This window comes from Lygodium microphyllum, chromosome 7 (assembly GCF_053477565.2).
Source record: "Lygodium microphyllum isolate KBCC chromosome 7, Lygodium_microphyllum_v1.1.10, whole genome shotgun sequence".
NCBI classification, from domain to species: Eukaryota; Viridiplantae; Streptophyta; class Polypodiopsida; order Schizaeales; family Lygodiaceae; genus Lygodium; species Lygodium microphyllum.
The window spans coordinates 58,269,171-58,291,118 of record NC_141141.1 but is presented as its reverse complement, the minus strand read 5'-3'; the positions used below and the strand labels follow the sequence as shown (position 1 = coordinate 58,291,118).

The following is a 21,948-nucleotide window of genomic DNA, read 5'->3' as shown; positions in this document are numbered from 1 at the left end:
TCTACAGCATTCTCTCATCTCCTTCAGCCTATGCTCAGCCATTCTCAGCAATTCTCAGCCATTCGGAGGAAATCTCAGCCATTTTTGGTGGGCTGATCTGTAATTTCCGCAGTAAACCCTAATTTACAGCAGAAATTAGGGTTTAGCAGCCACCTTGGGATTTGTGCCAGAGATTGAAGGCTCAAGGGATTGAAATCAGCAACAGCTGATAGTTGAAGATTATCAAGGGATTTCAGGAGCCAGCCCATCCCGAATTGATTTGGGGCAGCATTTGGCAGCATTTGGCCAGCTAAGGGTCAAATTGGAGAAGAAGTCCTGGGTGAATCAAGGGGCAAATGACCCAAAAGGCTTGCTGGTCATTTATGACAGCAAGAGCAATTCGTTAGCAGGAGGAGATTGGAGAATCTCAAGTTGTACTCCTTCCAATTGAATGAAAGCTAAAGAAATACCGCAAGGGGCACCAGTTTTGGGGCCAACAAGGAGTCTACTGTCCAAGAATGATATGGTAAAGTGTGTATTTCATTTTATGTGCATTTATTTATTGCTGTAATTAACTCTTAAATTAGGTTATCACCACCCATTCCAAGAAGGAAGGCTGGTTTCAGAAGCAGCAGCAGTCCATTGGTGATGATGTCATTGGGAGTAGTGGAGGGAGATGGACGCAGTCCTCAGGGCAGCAGGATATCATAGGAGACTACAGGCAGTAAAAATACAGAAACTGGCTCAGATGGCAGCTCCCATGGGCAGTGAATGATGGCAAGGTGATGACAACAACAGGCTGGGCTCTGAGCAGGAAAATTGTAGGCTGTGGGGCAGGTAATGCAGTCCACAGCAGTTGTGATGATGTGGCAGCAGCTGGCGAACCTCCTAGGCAGCTGGCAATAATGGCAAATGGTTGGGTGACACCTTTGAGGGGCTGATGAAGCAGGCTGAAGGCTGGCAACATCATAGGTTGTCTTGAGAAGGTTGCATAATGGTGTGGGCAGGCTGATCAGCAGCTAGAATGGCTACTCCAGCTGGTGTGGACCTTCAAAATGCCAGTGGGCTCCTCTAGGATGATGGCAACTGCACCTCTAGGTGGGTGTGGGAGCACGTTGGAGTGGAGTGTGACTGGTTGGAATGATCAAGGGTGAAAGGGGATGCCCACAATACAGCATATAGACAATTTTAGGGCATTTTGTCCTTCTATTCAAAAGTAAAGTGTTTTATTTTGGTAAATTTTTAAAAATGTTTTTTGGGCAGTTTTAAGGAGAGTAAATTAGGCATTAATGTATGCAAAATTGGGGACTAATGCATCCCTTAATTTTGGTGGCCCAACAAACTATACCTCAAGGATGACACGATTGAGGAAATTAATTCCTCAAATGAAAATTTTTCCATTTGTGGCTTTGATAAGGCACCCAACAATCCCTCCTTTATATGTTAAATGCTAGGATTTTGAAATACGGACCAAATCTCACAACACGTCTATCAAATATGACATTTTTGGGCACATAAACTAACTCAAATCTTATCCTTCTTGATGTGTGCTTTCAAGGTCCATAAGAAATCACTCTGATGGATAACTTATGCTTGAAATATTATTTATCAAGACACTTACAATCCTTTTGGGTCCTGTTCTAGGAACTTGTATCCTTTTGCTGCAAGAATCAGCATATGATTTCAATAAGCAAGTCTTTTGTAAGTGGCTTTTTTATAGGAAAAAGAGAAGGTGCAGATAGAAAGGGAGAGAGGGAGTGGGAGGGAAGAGATCTTGGTTTTCTTGAGTGCACATTGTTGAGTAACTCTCATTCAATTTTTAGTTACTTGTAATCCAGGAAGTTACGAGAAATGTTCAAGATAGATGCAGCTGACTACATGATGTCTCTTTGTGGAAATGCTGCCTTGAGAGAGCTCTCATCACCAGGAAAAAGTGGGAGTATATTTTTCTTGTCCCATGATGACCGTTACTTGATCAAGACTCTACGGAAGCAGGAATTAAAGGTGAATAAGGGTATTCTCCTATTTCAGCATTTAGTTTTGCCTCAAATGTATAGAGGTTCACGAGAAAGATTTGGGATCTGTTTGATTTTTTACCTTTTGATCTACGATTCATGTGCCTAACCTTGCTGCATCATGTCATAGGTTTTATTGAAAATGCTACGGAACTATTATAACCATGTATGCAAATACGAGAACACCTTGATTACTAAATTTTTTGGTCTTCATCGAATTAAACTTGCTGGGGGCCACAAGGTTTATAATATCACATTTATTCCATGAATGATGATAGCTTCAGTATAAAGAATCTTTTGTTTATGAAAAGCATGTGAAATCCTGTTTTACATTATTACCCTTTTGTTTTCCACCGAAGGTGCGGTTTGTGGTGATGGGCAATGTTTTTTGTACCGAGTTGGCAATTCATCGTAGATATGACCTCAAAGGGTCTTCATTGGGTCGGTCTACAAGCAAAATTGAGATTGATGAGACCACTACTCTCAAAGATCTTGATTTGGACTTTACATTCCACTTGGAACCAACTTGGCGTGAATCTCTTCTCCAGTAAGAATTCTGCTCAACCTTGAGGGAGTATCAATTAAGGCATCTATAATGGTTTTTAAAAAAACTAATGTAGCCTTTAGGATATATGATAGGTTGTTTCTGATATTTCAGGAGCTTCTTGCATTTTCTTCATGAAGTTAATATAAAAATGAGAATAGCAGCTCTTTTGGGACTGGATTTGGAAGATGTATGAAGCCTCATTATCAATGTCTAACTGTACCCATGATATTTCCATGTGCTAATTATATTCTTTTGAAAAATCAAGGTTCTAATGCCCAATTGTATCCCTGTGGATAGTACTATGTGATGCATGGCCATGTCATCTCAGACAATTTGCTCATGAATTAATTAGTCAATGGGCTTGCCATAAGTCAAGAGTATCTGTCAGGAAAGGTGTCTTGATAGATATTGGCTAGCTAATATATAATGGAGCAGGCATTGACTGGTCTAACCTAGCATAGCAAACAGTCAACTTTGCTACTTGCTAAAATGCCTCTTTTTATGCATAATGTGTAATGTTTCAATCTAGAACTTGTAGAATACAGCTGCTCTCAGACAGTCATCACAGATGGGGGAGCCATAGTGTATGACAACTTTAAGTCTGATTAGATATGAAATTACATCACGCCCTTGATTAACATGAAAACAAGCTGGGTTTTGCCCCTCTCAACTTGTACAGCTGCTTTCAGGCAGTCGTTACAGGGCAGGGTTACAATGCATTACGCCTTTCATTAACATGAAAACAAGTCATGTTTCACCCCTATCAACTCAAAGGACTTTGCTTCTATCTTGGAGAGCCTTTATCACCACTTAAACCTCCACTGATAAACTCAAGCTTCAGCCTCTCATCAATAGAATCAAGCAAGAACAAGTTATGAGGGATACTCTTTCCACTTCTTCTACTCAAGCGACCAAAGCCCTAGCTGTAACTGCATGCAACAAAAAGTCAAGGTCATATAGAAAAGGGTTGTCGGCAAAGAGATAGATTTAACAAAAATCACTCAAGAGGGAAAGCTCACTTTGTTAGCATTGGAAACTATGACACATAAGATCAATCAGACACCATCACCAGCTTAGCTATAAGTGTCTGGATACCTTATCAAGACTCCAAAGAAGAATACACCTGGTTTCTAGACTTTGGAGCTACTCATCATATGACTTTCCACAAAGAATGGTTGGTAAAATTTAAAGAGATGTCTGCTCCACTCAGTGTAGCCATGGGGGACAACAGCATCTAGTAAGCTAAAGGCTACGGTACCATTTAAGTGGAGCTTCCATCCAACCACATAATCAAGGTACATAAAGTCTATTATGTTCCAAATCTCAAGAAAAATCTTTTCAGCATCAGTGAGCTCACTTCTCAAGTCTCTCTTACTACTCACTTCTTTGGGGACCACTATATTGTAGCTACTTTCACCTTCTCTCAAACTCACTTGTCCAAAATTAGGTAGGCTTTACACTCTTGGTTACTCAATCCTTAAACTTTCTGCTAATTCCACCTCACTCTCAAGCTCACCTCAAGAATCCCTTCTATGGCACTTTTGACTTGGTTATGTCTCTCAACATGTCCAACAACTTATCAACAAGAAATTTGTCTTGGGCATCCCATCCTCTCTCTCTCAACTTCCATTTTGTTAAGCTTGTGCTCTAAGCCAAGCCACACACCTTTCCTACTCTAAATCTCATTCAATTACATCTCAACCCCTTCAACTAGTACATTTCAACATTTGTGGTACTATCAATCCTGCATCATTCACCAAAGCAAAATACTTCATGGTACTAATCGATGATTATTCTAGATATGCTATTGTATATTTTCTCACAAGGAAGTCACAAGTATTTTCAAAGTTCTAAGAGTACAAAGAAGCAGTGGAGAATAAGCACGAGTTATGAAACAAGGCTCTTCGGACGGATAATAGGGGAGAGTACATCTCCAATGAGTTTGAAGACTACTGTAAAGCCTTTGGAATTGATCACAGGGCCGTAGAGCATGGGGTTTTTTATGGGACCAAGGTGTGTGGGAATGCATACATAGCTGAAGTATATAAGACCTCTACCAAATCTCTTGTGCATTCTAGGGATCTACTCAAATCTAGCATATATAATCTATCATGCATAGAGCCACTATATATATGTGAAGACTCCTATACAAGGTGATATTTGGGGTGCCTAGGAAGATATGATGTTGTGTCCCTCATGTGCTTGCAAGAGACTATACAAGTCAAGATGGCATGATCTATTGCAATCCCAATCAGTCTCCTCGACAGCTTAAAATTTTTTTATGTTTAGTATTAATGATGGTGATCCTATCAGAGGTAGTCCACTGTACTTACCTCCTCCTTGTGATTCTAGCATATCAGGGTATCTGATCCTAGCTAGGATGAGATGCCTTTGAAAATGACTAATCTATGTGTACTTCCTAGAGCTAGTAAGTGTGTCCCATAGGTGCATACTTCTTTGTCTTGGGTCATCCTATGTAGATCCACCTCATTTGCATCGATCTCTTTGAACATTGCATCTCCCAATATGTAAAAGTCACTCTGTCTAGCCCTAGTTCATGCATTAAAATCCCCTACCAATAGTACATCTCTCAAGTTGGCATATCTCATGATATCCTCATATAATGCATCAAAGGGCACCCATCTTGTAAAGCATAAGTTGAGTTCACATGTATTGTGCATCTTTGTGTGTCACCTACACAATATCTCTGAGACCCTCTCGAAAAAGTATGGCCACATCCCCAAAGTCCCTAGCGTTGCTAGGTGTCCGAGCTTGTGAGCAGAATGTACTTTTCTATTTGAACCCCTGAACGTTTGGCAATCGGCTCCCTTTGCATTAATGTGTTTTTATATACATGGCTATGTCCATATTTCGAAAACTGTCCTCAAAATAACTAGCATCCCAATGTAGTGCTCCATTGTAGTTCCATGTTGACATCCTGTCTCATAGGCTACACACTATCATTGTGACTAACATTCTACAATAATCACCCTACCATCTTTGTACACTGCGTACTTTCCCTGCTTGTGCGCTTCCAATATCCTAGGCATGCTTGTCTTTTCTATGTTCTAGCAAGGTAGGTGTTAAATTCTCATGCAGTTATATTTTTCTCCCTTGAGGGCCCCTTGTTTGTGAGAAGGATTTTTTCTTATCTATGTTTTCAAATGTCAGCATGAGGATACAACCTCTCTTATTGATTGGGTCTCCCACTTGCTATGCATCTAGAATGGATATCTCTTTCAACCCCATTTTTTCACTCTAGACTGCCTTTTTCAGTGCAATGCTACTACATCAATTCGGAGTGCTTGAATTTTCCATCTTACTTCTTCTATGGTGGCATTTGCCATTCATCACTTTTGCTTTGCTTGCATGCTCTCCTTTGTTCTTTTTTGCAACTTCAATCCATCAAGCATTTTCTTTAGGAATGTGTTCCATTGTTTCCATTTTCTTTCTTGCTCCTTTGACTATGTCTACTCATGTATGCATGTCTTTCTTAAGGCATTCCATCTCTTTTTCCAATTTTGGTGCAACCCCAATGATGGCTTCTATGTATCAAGACTTTGCTTATATGCTGCTAGCTGAGATTTCAACTCAGCAATTTACTTTTCTTTGTTTGCTATGCATGTGTTAGTGTACTTTCTCATTGTTCATTTCATTCTTCCAAGTTGTATCTAATTTCACGATGTTATCTGCCATTTCAGCCTGTAATTTAGCCTTTATTTCACTTTATTTCCCATTCTCCCACTCAATAATACATGTGTTCATATGTGCTTTTATCTCCAACAATACTTTATCATGTATTGATGTATACATTTCTTTTTAGCTCAGCTCTTATGAGAGACCTCATGTCATCTAGACCCCCTTGCATGTTCTCAGTATTTTTGTGACCTTAGAGCATCTTTTGATTCTCGTGGGTGTTTTTCTGCTGATGCTGGTTCACCCATGTTTGCAAATGTATGATCCTCTATGACCGATGCATCCACAAGTATTGGTCACAGTATTATGGTATGCAATGCTCACTCCTGCAATTCAGCAATCTAGATTAAGCCCAGGTTAAACTTGCAGTACATGTTTACTGTATGCCTTTCCCAAATGATCAAACTGTTTACTGCTGTCTCAGTATTGCAATTTAAGACTGTTGCATCAGACCACTGTCCAAGTCAACTGCAGTGTGTCACAAACAAAATGCAGTCACAGCAATGTGACAGTCCCACTGGATCATGATCAGAGTCCAGTCTGCATCGTGACTTCCTGGGCTTCCGCCTGCATCACGATTTCAGCCTGCAGCACAGCTCCATCATGATTGTAGATTAAGCCATGAAACAAGGACCTGCTGTAGCACACCTTCACGCATTCAGGAGGCATACACACTCATGTAGAGAGAGAGAGAGAGAGAGAGAGAGAGAGAGAGAGAGAGAGAGAGAGAGAGAGAGAGAGAGGTCATTGACTTGACTGGCCCTTTTGCAGACAGATTGAGGACGATTGCAGCTTTCTTGAAAGCCAACAAATTATGGACTACAGTTTACTATTGGGACTTCATCGAAGAGCTCCACAATATGCAAAGCTGAGTGCTCAACAAAGTATCATAGAAGAAGACATGACAACTACAATTGATGATGGTATGTGTTAAATTAACAATGCCAATATGATCATGAGCGTGATATTCTAGACCAGGAATCCAACATTTACTACTTTAGAAATGTTTTGCTCTTTATATATTAAGTTCATAAAAATCCCTTCAAGGCACAATCGCTTGAATGTTTGCCAACCATGACATGGATCCTTAAGTCATAATGCTGGACATGTTATCACTGAATGTTTGCAATGTCTTGTATGTTGCCTCGAGTTATTCATCCCATTGAATTGTAGGTCTCATCTTTTGTGAAAAGAGCCTTTCCCTTTCTCTACCACTTCAAGATCGTGCTAGTGGTGCAACAACTAAAGTATCCCCATAAATGACTTTGTGAAAAATTATTGATAATTAAAAAAGGCCTAATTAAGGCACATTATGAGAGTGTGGCAATCTCAACATAAGCAACCTTGATCTACTCAACCTCTATCAAGTGAAACGTCTGCCTAGGATCCAACTTGCACATGCGACACAACACAAGCTATATCCTTGAATATAAATGGATTGGACATCAAACTCACCTTCTAGCCATAGAGCCAGACAGGCTCACCCCCAAGCCTAGGAGCAAGTAGCATTCCGGGTCATGACCATGTTACAAGGACTAGCATCCCATACCACCAATCCACACCATCCTAGTGTATGGATGTGTTGGCCTATAGGCCAAGAGTCCAAGAGTGTGATCAACACAATAGGGCCTTGAGTCTATATCCACGAATAGTAAAGGGACTAGAGATAAGGCTAAAGCTACTCTTTTAAGTATCTTTTTGTGGTGCAAAATTCTAAATGTTTCTCAATAGATCCAATATTTACCCATAACCATAGTTGCCAAAAAAGCCATTTCATAAGGTTAGGAAACTTGTCTCATACTTGTGTAGTTCATAAACTTATGAAACACCTATTTAAAACTTTCTAGAAAAGGCCTACCCTAAAAAAGTGTATTTGAACTTTTGTACACTAGTATGGATAATGGTATTGATTGTTGGAATTTTGGTTTTGGTGGTTGTTCATGATACATGTGCATATTCATGGCTTGTTCTTGTTGGCATTAGACATTTGATAAGTTTTATGGGCTGCTTTTTGTCCATTTGAGAGTGCGCATGAGTGGGTAGTTGGGTGATGTGATTTTGGCCAACTTGTTGTCTTGGGTCTCGTTCCATGGCCTACTTATATGCACTCCTCTCCACTCTTAAGTGTATCTCCTTGAATGCCTACACCTTGTGAAGAGAGGGAGACTGGAGGCACTCTTGTGGGGAGCCATTACCCATGTGATTTGTACTTATTGTTCTCATGCTTTGAAAGATGGATTTCATGTCCCATGTCTTCACTCTTTGAGTTTATGTGTTCTTGCTTCTCTTGTTTATTTAATTCAATGTTCAATAATTTTCTATGCTTACATGGTATTAGACGATCAAGTCCTTGTGAGAGTGTGTATGGATTGAATGAAAGGTCGTAACAGTTAGTCCCAAAATGCAGCTTGGAGCGTCAGTGTGGGTACCAAATGGAGGCAAGGGGATGAGATAGAAGAATGAGGAGGGTTGGGTAAATGAATAGCAGATAATGGATGAGTGGAGTGAGGAGGCAGGCTACTTATAAATAGACAAACTGAAGTGGGAATCGGTATACTAGCTAGCCAAGCCCAAAATATGGACGCCTAGTTCAACATGTCCATTGATCAAATGATCACCGTGCTAGAGATGAAATACATTGGTGTACACTCCACCAAAAGTATTTGGGATACATAAAATGATAGATATACACAATGCCAAAGCTGCAAATGTCCTTGTTTGACTTAGATTGAGGCTCACACACGGATGACCACACATGACACACATGACTATTAACACCCCCTCTCAGATATTGGATGTGGCAGAAGACCAAAGAAGATGGAACGAATCTGAGGGTGGTAGGAGTGTCATTGCCAATGAACTTCGTCAATGAAGAATGCCAGCCGAGTAAGACCACCTCTCTAGATGAAAGCTTGATCCAACAGGAGGCCACTATAGGCCAATGGGAGTGGAGAGGCCTCGAATGGATCACTCGTGAGAAGTCCATTTGAGAATGGGTGAGCCAAGCCTATGACCCAAGCAAGAGATGATAATGAGAAGCTATTGAAGGGGTAGTGGGAGTGGAGAGGCCTCGGATGGATCACTCTTGAGAAGTCCATTTGAGAATGAGTGAGCCAAGCCTATGACCCAATTGAGTGACGATTCAACGAGCTATCAAAGGCATCAAAACTTGCCAAGAATTAACAATAAGAATCAAGGGCCACGAAATGGGTATGCAAGCGGAAGGAGGCAATGGCTTGATGATGAAGGAAAGAGGTCGCCGCATGAAGAAAAGGCTTGAAGATAACTGAACTCTGTGAAGAATCTCCTCACGATCTTAGGAACCTCCTTCCAAAATACACAGGGCAAGGAATCCACAACTACATTGCAGATATTGTCCCTCTCTGAAGGGAATGTGAATTAAAATGAAACCATTAGAGGAGATGGTGGAGGATGGTGTAGATCCCACAGTGGTGCACAAAGGAGAATGGGTGCGGCAATCGAAAACGACTGAGGAGGACCCTCCACTCTAGAAGGGGAATGAAGCTTGTATATCCCTCTTTCCTGCCAACTTGCTGCAAGAATAGCTCCTGATGAAGAGTCCTTGAGGAATATGGTTTGCTCAATGAAGAGAACCTAGGTAGGAAGCCTTGAAAGGCCATGAACTCAGAGAAGATGACACCACAAATGGGCATGGAGGTGACATTACCAACAATGACTGTTGTTACAAGGATGTGAAATTTTATTGCTTTACTTAGCATTTGATTAAATTTCAATCAAATGTGTTAATGTGGCTTAAACATATTGTCAGAGTGCAGCGATGCGGAAGCGTAGGACAAAGACAGAGAGAGAGTGAACACACAGAGAAGAGAGAGAAAGAAAAGGAGATAGTGTAAATGCAGAAAATCTGCGGTGTAGTATGCTGTATAAGAGTGCAGAAATACACAAGGGGGCAGAGGAAATATCTGCGTATGTATCCGATTTGATGACCTCGATCTCCGTCAGCCCGAGCACAGTCTGTCTCAGCCAACAAATCTCAAGATCAGAATCTGAAATAATGAATGCTGGAGTGAGCCACGAACTGGCTATAAATAGCCAAAAAAATAGAAAATAACTGCACCAGGTCGGCTGCATTACTGCAATAAAAAACTGTCTGACTGCAGGTGCTGACATGGCACTTGCTGACATGGCACTACTGTACTCACTGTCTAGGAAATGACTAGCTAATACCCCCTCTCAGATCTTGGACGTGTCAAAAGACTGAGGGATCTAGAATGTTGCTGAAGAAGAGCCTGGGGAAGCACCTTTGTAAACAAATCTGCAAGATTATCCTCCGTCTTGCAATACTCCACATCAATGGTCCCATCCAGAAGCTTCTCTCGAATGAAGTGATATTGGATCTCAATGTGCTTCGTCCGGGCATGGAATATAGGATTCCGTACCAAGGCAATGCAACTCTCATTGTCGCACTGTAGAAGAGTAAGACGAGTTTGGGGGCAGCCAAGCTCCGCCAACAATCTCTGAAGCCACACAACCTCACATGTGGTGGAAGACGCAGCTGGATACTCCGCCTCAATAGAAGAAAGGGCTACCGTGGGCTACTTCTCGCTACTCCAAGAGATAACACCTGCACCCAAGGTAAAATAGTAGCCTGTAGTAGATCGTCGGTGATCCACATCGCCAGCCCAATCCAAGTCACTCCAACCTGCAAGAACCAGATCAGAAGCATCTATATCTGCGGGATAAGAAATCCCTAAGTTAGAAGTCCCCCTCAAATACCGAAGAATCCTCAGGGTAGCCTGCCAATGCACCTGTTTGGGTTCCATCATGAATCCTACCAAAAGACCCATAGCAAAACAAAGATCAACACGAGTGTTGAGGAGCCAAATCAAGGATCCAAACTGATGGTAGTGTAAAGCATCCATCACGGGAGAATCTGAGTGTGAAGTGGCCTTCCGATTTGGATCCATAGAAGTAGTAATGGGCCGACAAGTCTCCATCTCAAAAGTCACCAAGAGCTGCTGAATGTACCTCTGCTAAGAGATGAAAATCCCCCTTTGAGATTGATAGATCTCGTGACCCAAGAAGAAATGAAGAAGCTCCAAATCCGTCATCTCGAATGCCTGATGGAAAGCTGTATTGGTCTCTCGGACCTTCTGTGCATGATCTCCCGTCAGAATCAAATCATCAACATATAACACAAACAACACACGACCAACCTCGGAAGTGTGTACATAAAGTTGCGGATCGGCCGTAGAACACTGATATCCCAACTTCGACTGAAGAAATGAGTCAATCTTCTCGTTCCATGCATGCGAGCCTGCTCGAGGCCATACAAGGTCTTCTTCAACTTGTAAACTTTCCCATCCGAGGATCCAAAGTCAGGAGGTTGCTCAATCCTCCTGCAAGTCACCATTTAAAAAGGCCGACTTCACATCCAACTGATAGACAAGCCATCTCCTATGGCCAGCCAAGGCAAGAACAGCTCGAATAGTCGCCATACGAGCAGTGGGGAAAAAAGTATCATGGAAATCAATGCCTGGGTGCTGAGCAAAACCTTTAGCAACAAGGCAAGCCTTGTGCTTGTCCAAAGAGCCATCGCTAAGATACTTGGTCTTGAAGACCCACTTGACACCAATCACCTTCTTGTGAGAGGGACAAGGCACAAGAGACCAAGTGCCATTCCTCTCAATAGCCTCCAACTCGGCTTCCATGGCCTTCCGCCAATGATCAGACTGCAAAGCCTCCTTCACTGAAGTGGGCTCACAATCTTGCATAATACGGGCCAGCAAACAATAGTTGGAGCAAACAAGCTCTGAAGAATGTGCCTGGTTCCTCCGTGATCGCTGCGGTCCATCCTACAGTTCTCACTCCTCAGGGACCCCCTTGATCCCTGAATCTCGGAGTGTGTTGCGGGCCCAACGAGGAGGAGGATGAACCTCTCCCCGTCGTTCTCTATCTTCTGAAGGCTTAGGAACATCCACCGGCGGAAGCTTCTCGGGGGTGACCAATGGAAGAAAAGATTCTGAATCAGAAGAAGAATCTCCATCAAGAGGCTTTGGCTCCAAAGGAACTATCTCAAGAGCCCAACTCTTCCCTGGATCTCCGAGGACGGGGTGCTCCTCACCCCTCTTTGTGGTTGGAACTTCCACGAACCGCACATCTCGGCTCGTGTAGACATCCCGCTTGACGGGATCAAACAAACGATAATCTTGGGACCAGGAGCTATAGCCAACAAAAACTTGTCGTCGAGAACTTATCACATTGTGTCTTCAGAATGTGCACATAAGCGTCACACCCAAAGATCCTGAAATAAGAGACATCAGGCTTAGTCCTGAAGTAAGCCTCGAAAGGTGTCATCCTGTCAACGGCCGAAGTAGGAGATCGATTGAGGATGTGAACTGTGGTAGCCACTGCCTCGGCCTACAGAAACTGAGGTGTCTGTCGGTGCTCCATCATGGTGCGCGCCATCTTGATCACACTTCGGTTCTTCCGCTCCAAAATGCCATTCTCTTGGGGAGCGTTGGTGTTAGCAAACTTCTAGTGAATGCCCCTATCTGCACAAAAACGAGCAAACTCATTAGACATAAATTCACCGCCCTTGTCGGAACGCAAGGTCTTCAGTCACCGGCCAGAATGGTTCTCGTCAAAGAGAAGCCAATTCTTGAAGTGAGAGAAAGCCTCCGACTTCAAAGTCAAGAAATAGGCCTAAGTCATCTTGCTGTAGTCATCTACGATCAACATGAAGTACAAGCTCCCCTTCAGGGACTCGGTCCTCATCTAGCCACAAAGATCCGTAGATACAAGCTCCATGGGTGAAGTAGACCGCCTAGAAGCTTTGGTGGGAATCGCATCCCAATGCAATTTCCCACACGAATGCAGGAGACACATGGCTAATGGCTCACCATTATGTTCGGCAATCCTTGGACAAATGACCCTTGTGACGCCTTCTGAAGGTACTCGTAGTTCAGGTGGCTAAACCGAGCATGCCATAGCTCGGACTGTGTCTGAGAAGTAAGAGTTGAAGAAGATTTCAGTTTGTAGACGCCATTCTCCTCATACCCTACAGAGAGAATCTTCCTTGATCCACAATCAAGGACTCGAACAATATCACTGTCAAACTCCGCCAAGAGGCCAAGAGCACAAATCTTATGGACCGAAAGTAAATGATACCCCAGATCTGGCATATGCAACACCTCAGAGGTGTGGTTACCACCACGTCCATCTGAAATAAGTTGCATCTCACCCCGTGCATCAATAGACACAGAAGAGTTGTCTCTGATGAGAATCTGCCCACACGAAGGTCGCAAATGGGCAACACCAATGGGAGGAGTCATGTGCCGGGAGGTTCCACTGTCCATGATCCACTCACGAGCTTGGGGAGCTGCCATCGTAGCATCAGAAGTCTTCGGTGTAGAGTCCTCAATGATTGCGGAGTGTAGAAAAGCAGCTGATGAGGGTGCAACCACTGCTCCAGAATCCTTCGTGTCCTTTTTCTTGGTGTCCTTCTTGTCTTTGTCGGGGCAATCCTTCTTTCAATGACCGGTCTTTCCACAACTATAGCAAGTCTATTCCTTCTCCTTGTCCTTGGATTTGTTGTCCTTCTTCTTCTTCTTTTGGTCCTTCCTCTTCTTCTGAGAGGCTTAACCAACCAATGCCTCCGATTTGGAAGCATTTTGTCCCTTCAATTGTTCCTCCTGGTCCAAGACCATAGGAACCAACTCTTCCCACCGAAGAGTCAACTCCCGCCCTGATGCAATAAGAGCGGAATAAAAGGTACCGAATCATGGCGGCAATTGGGACAGTAAAGTGATCTCCATGTCTTCGGCCTCCTGTCCATGATCGGCTGGAACTCCAATTCAGTCTCTGTAGACATGTTAACCTGTAATACCTGCACAAATGCAAAATCAGCCCCCTCTGACTATGAAAACACAGCCTTCTAGGGATGGTTCCTCCGCTACCCAAACCTTCTTCACTCGTCGGAGGCGATGAAAAGGTAAAATCTGCAATGGAAGGCCTTAAACGCAGCCCTCCTTCCCTTCGAACAGCAATAACCTACAGCAAGTTCATTGATTAGACTCCTTTCCCGCATGCCCACGCTCGCTTCAGCCTTGATCCGATGCGCAGCCCTCCCGGTCGCCCTCGAATCCTGGAAACGCAGCCTTGTGTGGCACTGAAATTTCCTCTTCAGATAGGTTCAGCTCTCAGTCAATCCATCTTCATTGCTTTGATACCATGTCAGAGTGCAGCAATGCGGAAGCGCAGGACAAAGACTGAGAGAGAGTGAACACAGAGAGAAGAGAGAGAAAGAAAAGGAGATAGTGTAAACGCAGAAAATCTGTGGTGTAGTTTGCTGTATAAGAGTGCGGAAATACACAAGGGGGCAGAGGAAATATTTGCGTATGTATCCGACTTGATGATCTTGATCTCCGTCAGCTCGAGCATGGTTTGTCTCAGCCAACAGATCTCAAGATCAGAATCTGAAATAATGAATGCTGGAGTGTGCCACAAGATGGCTATAAATAGCTTAAAAAAATAGAAGACTGTAGGTGCTGACGTGGCACTGCTATACTCACTGTCCAGGAAATGACTGGCTAACACATGTGAGGTGCAAGTTGATTGTTTCATAGTGCGGGGCCTAGGACCTCGAGATATTAGTTGATGCCAAAGGCAAAAGTTGTAATAAGTTATGTCTAACGTGTACTAGGTTGTACCCAGTGTCAGATTTGGGCCTAGAGCAATTTATTGGCCACTAATGTCAATGGTGACATTAGAGACTAGGCATTAATTAATTAAATTAACGCTAGTTTCGGGGTCAATAATTGCTCAAGGACACTTAGGAGACAAATTGGCCTAGCCAAATTTTTAGCTACAACAATACTAACACTAGCTTCTCTAGCAACCCAAATGTCCCTACAAGCTCCTACGAATGCCAATCAAACTAAGATCAAGCCATCCTCTATTTTCATCTTATTAGTAATCTTAGCTAGTGGGTCATACCAATTTCAAATTAGTCTCCTTAGCAATAGTAATGCCTCTTGATTGGTACCATGTGCCCACACTATTTCTTGTTTAGTTAATTTAATTATTGACTGATGGAATTACTTTTTTGGACATTGGAATAATTATTAAATTTATTTTTAAAATTAATACATTAACATTTTGAAAATTAATTTAACAAGCTAGACAATGCAGAAAGATGGAATTTCAAGGCTGGCACTTGGCAAAACTTGCCTATGCAAGCGGAAAAAACTTTTTTGGGGATTGATGAAAGTCTATTTCAGTAGCCATTGCGAAAGAGAAGGAGGCTGTTAGAGAGCAAGAAAATGTTGTTGATGTGATTTGCAGCCACCAGGAACTAGTCCTACAGTAAGGTGACAGTAGTTTGGAGCCCTCCAGGTGCAAGGGCAGCACTAATTACAACCTTTCTCCTCAAATAGGATGGTAAATAATGTGATTAAGCGCTAATTACAGCAAGCACAAAATTCACGTAACTGAAAATGAACACTTTACGACTTTAATCTTGGACATTGGATACCTTGTTGGCCCCAAAATTGGCGCCCCTTGTAGTATTTCTTTAACCTTTATTGCAAATGGATGGAGTACAACTAAGACTCTTTGACCTTCTCTCCTAATCGAACTGCCTCATGTTGTCAAAATTGACGAGCAAGCCTCAAAACCAATTTGCCCCTTGGTTTGCTTGGGAATTGGCCTTCATCCTGTTCCTTGAAAGAAAATTTCAATCCCAAATCTAGTATTGATTGGCTAACCTCTTGAATCTCCTTAATATTCATTAATTTTAACAGCTGGAATTCAAGTCCTAGGCCCTCTATTTTGAGCATACATTCTAAGATGATTGTCAAACCCTAAATTTTGTATAAATTAGGGTTTATAGTAGAGAGTGACTAAATTTTCTTACTCTGATTGCTCAAACTACTAGAAAATGTCGAGATAACTTGAAAGATGGCTGGGGAATGAGAGGGAATGCTGTAGAGAAAGAAATACCAGAGTTTCATTATAAGAAACACTTAAAAGCTACTGTTGCCCTGCTCAAACAACCATGCAAGTTGTCACCTATAGCATAGGACCACTAGAAAGATTGCTACCCCCTCTTGTATACTGACATCTATAGCAAAAGGATCTTAGGCTGTTATCACCTATTCTTGGAGGGCTCCAAACTACTATCACATACTGTATGACTAATCCCTGGTGGTTGCAAATCACATCAACAATCTCTCCTTGCTCTCTAATAGCCTCATTCTCTCTCACAATGGTTGAAATAGACTTCTACCAGTCCCTAAAAAGGTTTTTCTCACTTACATGGGCAAGCTTTGCCAAGTGATAATATTATAATCTCATTTTTCAGCATTATCTAGCTTAGTAAATTAATTTTAAAAATTATTTTGATAATTATTCTAGTGCTCAAAAAATTAATTCCACCAACTAATAATTAAATTACCTAGACTAAATTGTCTTCCAAGTATCCTTGAGCAGTAGTTGTTCCTCAAAAATATATTTTTTACTTGCAAGGGCAAGTTTTGTCAAGTTGTTGCCTTGTAATCCCATTTTTCAGCATTATCTACATTATTACATTAATTTTCATCTTTAAATTTTTAAAAATTAATTTAATAATTATTTTAGTATCCAAAAACTTAGACTGACCAACCAACAATTAAATTGGCTAGGCCAATTCATTTGCCAAGTGTTTCCAAGTTTTCTTTAGCTCTCGGATTGGGATTAACTACCATTAAATGTCAAATCTCTAGTGTCACCCAACAGGCACTTATGGCTAATAAAATGTTTGAGGCCAATTTTTGGCACCAGATACCACCTAGTATGTATGCAATATTACTTAAGACAACTTTTGCATTTGATATCCACTGATTTCCTCGAGTCCTTGGCTCATAAATGTAAAATAATCTGAATTACACTTCACATGTACAACACATACTTAAAACATTTGATTAAAAATTAATCCAAATGTTAAGTAAAGCAAATAAAATTTCATGTCCTCGTGACAACTGAAAATACAAAAAACGATCTATTGTAGATGATGATGGCATTAACACGTTGGGACACGATTTGGTATAGATGATTAGCATGCTGGGGCAAAACACAACCTATAGGAGTTGACAAGCTAAAGGGCAATAATTGCAGATGACCACGGCTACAGGTTGAATGAGAGGCTTGGTGATTATAGGCTAGGAAGAACTGGGGTAACCAATAAAACAAGGGATGAGATTGAGCGGTGGGCAGCCTATCTATTTATAGATGATTGAATTCTCCCAAATTAGGGTTTGGGAGGATCCAGTGGCAGGCAACCTGTCTATTTATGGATGATTGGATCCTCCCAAATTAGGGTTTGGCTTATGGGACACATGCACCTCTAAGAAAGTGGTCATTTAATGTCACTTTAAATAATAATCATGTTTTGGGGCTGTTTTAAAGAGCTAATCAATTTATAGTGCATTTTGTAGCTCAACACACATACCTACAATGTGTGCACTCCATGGTTTGCCTCGAGTGGTTTTCATAATCTCTACCTTGTGTATGGGTGTTATTTTTTGTTCCTAACTACATCAATCAATTGTGTGGTTTCCTTCATTTGTGCTTGCATTTGTTTTGCCATTTCAAACCATGAGTTTATTTCTTTTCCTACATGCATGTAAACATGAATCTCTCTTATTTTATCTTGTACCTTTGGGGTAATCTCCCCCCTCCTCTCATACATATGATTCCGCATGTTTTTTGAATCCTTTCAATCCTTTGACTTCTGACATGTCATCCTTCATTGTCAACAACTATCTTTTGCATTCCATGAGTTCTATCAACTTGGTAGTGACACATTCCTTTCATGCATGCCCTTCTCTATGTTATCTTTCCATTACATGAATTGCATAGATCTGTCCCTCTATTTCTTCCTTGCATTTTGAGAGCCTTTGTGCTATATGAGTCTACATGACGTCCTACATGGTGTCTAACATTTCATCTAAATATGTTTCATTTGCTTTGAAGAATCTCTAACTCACAGTCCTGCATTTTATAAATCCTGCGCAATGCATTTATGCACCTTTGCGTTTAGAATAACTCCACACCCCATTTGTATTTTCTATCTTCGTCTCTCCTTGTGCAAGGATTCTCAAGAGATAACCTATTGTACAAACCCCTCTGTTGTTGTTGCAACTATAGGAGAGAGATTAATGGCAGCCTAGCTAGGATTGTCTTCGTACCTAGTACGAACTGATCCGTACGGTATGGTACAGTACATATCCGTACGATTTAGTACGAAAAAATAGGCACTTTTTGGCCACTCTCCTTCAAGCTTACAACTTTCTTTTTTTCTTTCTCATTTCTTTTTTTTTCCTTTCTTTCTTTCTTATTTCTCTCCCCCAAGTCTCTCTCTCTCTCTCTCTCTCTCTCAACTATAGTTGCACTAGCACCACGTACGAAAGGTTTCATACTATACCATACTTAAAGGTACCGTACCTTACATATTAGTACCATAAGGTACCAACTTAATGGATACATCTTTTCCTATTCGAACTGCACTTTGGGAGATGAGCTAAATGCTCCTTATATTAATATGATTCTCCCATGAGATTAGGTTATTTGAGATTCAAACAATGTAAGTTGTAGGTAGCAATAGCGCATGTTGCGTATGCAACATTAGGTTTTGGCATTTTACCCTCAAGTATTCATCTTATATACTCTAATAGCATTGCTATTTAGACTTGAAATATCTATTCTATTATCTTTAGTCCAAAATAATCAAGTTTTTTTTTTCGTACTAGTATCGTACCACACCTTATAAAATCTTAAGGTACCATTTAGTACTGTATTTTATCGTACTATAACTTTTGTACCTAACAACTATGCCACCAACATTGAAAAGTGCAAGCTAGGGGTGTGAATGCTTGCTTGGAGATGCATATTGGTGTTTGGCTATTGAAAGAGTGGCACATGTGCAAGGCAGCTTAAAACAAAAGATGCTGAGTCAAAGGGGTCTAATGCAACGATTCAACCTGTTGCATGACAGGCTGGTGCGTGATAGACAGACGTGATATGAGTGGCATATGAGAGAGAGAGAGAGAGTGTGTGTGTGTCTCTGTGTGTGTGTGTGTGTGTGTGTGTGAGGGCGGGCATGCGTGCGCATGTGGGTGGGTGCGGGGGATGTGTGTGAATGGGGTCATATTTCTTTTGTTTTCTGGCAAACAAAAACAAAGTACAAACCTTTGCATCTGATGGTGAGCCTGATTTGGTCATACTAAGCCATTTCAACAGAGATATTTTTGGGATTTTGATTGAATGGAGGGATTAACATGATCACAGTCAGACGAGGCGTGACATAGATGAAAAAGTTAGATGAGGAGTAATGTTTTAAAGAACGATTCACCATGTCACCTTAGCATTGTAAAAGCATATTTATTTGTAATACTAGATTTTTATTAAGGTGCCAAGTCCCCCATATGGGTGAGGCAGATGAAGACTGAGCCGTCCATGGGACTCGATTCGAACTCATACCAAAGGCACGCGCGCACGTGCGCACACACACACACACACACACTGCTGGCATAAACCAACTCGCCCTTCAGGTCATTCACAAAGCATATTTTGAAGAATGATTCACTATGTCAACTTTAGCATTGTAAAAGCATATGCCCTAGCTACCAATGCTAAGAGAGAGAGAGAGAGAGAGAGAGAGAGAGAGAGAGAATCTTCCAGTAGTATTTTTTTACTTTGTTCTTCAGATGAGGCTGGAGCCTATCCAGAAGGTCTAGTGCTGGTGACGCATGAACCAAATGACAGAACTTCAGGTTCACACATTCGAGGTAGCTCTCTCAGAGCAGCGGTTGCGGGCGATGAACAAGTTGATCTTTTGCTTGCAGGGACGGCAAGGTCAACTAATCCCTCTTTTATATAAAGCTACGGTTTTATGTTCATTAATGTTCCACATGCATGCAGGCCTGCCCAGACACAGCATTCACTGTATAAAACTTGTATGTGCAAGATTCATATCTAACAACATGCAAGAATATACACTTAATTGAAGAAGATGTTTGTGTTTTGTACAGACTGCGCATACAGCTCGGGGTCAACATGCCGGCTAGAGCAGACCGCAGACCCGATGTGGCAGACACGGAGAGTGTTTTGGAGACCGAAGACGTGGTTCTATGCCTGGGAATAATTGACACCCTGCAAGAGTATAACATGGTGAAGAAGATAGAACATGCCTACAAATCACTGCAATTTGATTCAGTGTCAATATCTGCTGTAGATCCTCACCTGTATTCTCAGAGGTTTCAGGACTGTCTCAGGAACGTGTTCCCTGAGGCCTCGTACTAAGCTTTTTTTGGGAGGCCTGTGTTTTTGCCACTGCCTGCCATGGCAAGGGTGAAGCCCTAATTTGGGACTTACTCATCCTGACATGAAGTTGGCCATGCCGAAGCTGCTGGGACTCAAAATTCATTGCAAACCGGCCATGCCAAAAATTGCTGGCACCTCAAAAGCCATTGTAAAACGGCCATGCGATACCTGCAATTCCCTCCGAAGGTAGCAATTTTGTCAGAGTGTATTCTATTGTGAGTACCAAAGATCACGCCATAGGCCATCTCCATCTTCGACCTTGAAGCATCCAAATAACAAGCTGGGTCCGTGACATAGGAAGGAATTGTCCTTGCAATGTACAATGATCAGTCGCAAAACAAGTGAGACCTTCGGCTTGTCTCACGTGAACGTACTTGCTATCTCTTATTGAGTCTCTCGTGATAGACCACGCACACGAGGGCTGTTCTCTCTCTCATGCGTGGTAAAATAGTGATTTGTTAGCATCTTTTTTCGTAGCCTCCTTAGATTAAGGCTTACCAGCAGAAATTCCTTCGTTTGAATGGAAGGGACCAATCTCCTAGCTCCATTTGGCCACATGTCAACAGCCTATTGGAGTAGAGGAATCTCGCCTTTGTTCACATCTCCTTGGTGTTTTCAAAAACCGCTTTTGATCCAATGTATGTAGTTTTCGCACTAAGTCGCGGAAGGAACAAGAAAAGGGCCATAATCCAATGTGTGTAGTTTTCATTTGAAAGCCAAAATATAGTTTCCTTCTCTCGACCCACTACAACTTCTACTAGCCTCACACCCTTGGTTAAAAATTTTGGATGTCAAGGATGTTCTACTTTACAAGTGTCAAAATTTGACTTAACAAAAAGTTTCATAAGCTTTTCTAATCAGCATGGTACCTCTAGATTAATAAAACTAACTCTAGTAGTGGTGACACAACTTATTAATGTAGTTTTATTCACACTACAAAACAAATAATTAAGACATTGATCATTGCCCATAGAATTGGCAAATCTTGAAATTCCTCTTGTAGTGTCAATGTGGTAAAAGTATAGGGAGATCAATCACCAAAGGATAGCAAGTTGAAGGACTTTAGAAAAGCCTCAAACTTCTTGTAGGGACGTGAAAATGTCTGTAATAATCGCATGTGTAGGGATATATATCAAACTGATCTCTCCTACATAACATCTCTATTTGACATAATGATAATGTATCTCAATGTGTTTCCTATGCATGAAACACAAGATTTTGTATCATTGTAATAACACATTGATTGTCAAAAAAAATGTATGGAGAACCCTTCAAAGAAATCTATAGAGAAGCCAACAATCTATGCATGCAACCATACACATTTCATTGTTGTGGTGTAGACTTAGCCTCATAAGACGAGGTAGTCAC

The 21,948-nt window shown here is 41.6% G+C and overlaps 1 protein-coding gene across 1 annotated transcript in view; it reads left to right on the top strand.

Annotated features, from left to right (window-relative positions):
• The window catches only part of LOC148033488 (phosphatidylinositol 4-phosphate 5-kinase 9-like), a 33,728-nt gene extending 12,403 nt beyond the window's left edge, over positions 1–21,325 (top strand). The window contains exons 4-9 of the mRNA XM_087681426.1: positions 1,818–1,983; positions 2,125–2,235; positions 2,354–2,541; positions 7,009–7,160; positions 19,965–20,112; positions 20,289–21,325. Of these exons, the coding sequence (XP_087537552.1) occupies positions 1,818–1,983; positions 2,125–2,235; positions 2,354–2,541; positions 7,009–7,160; positions 19,965–20,112; positions 20,289–20,559 (1,036 nt within the window). The 3' untranslated portion in view covers positions 20,560–21,325. The remainder of the gene's footprint in view (positions 1–1,817; positions 1,984–2,124; positions 2,236–2,353; positions 2,542–7,008; positions 7,161–19,964; positions 20,113–20,288) is intronic.
• The last annotated feature ends 623 nt before the right edge of the window (positions 21,326–21,948 follow it).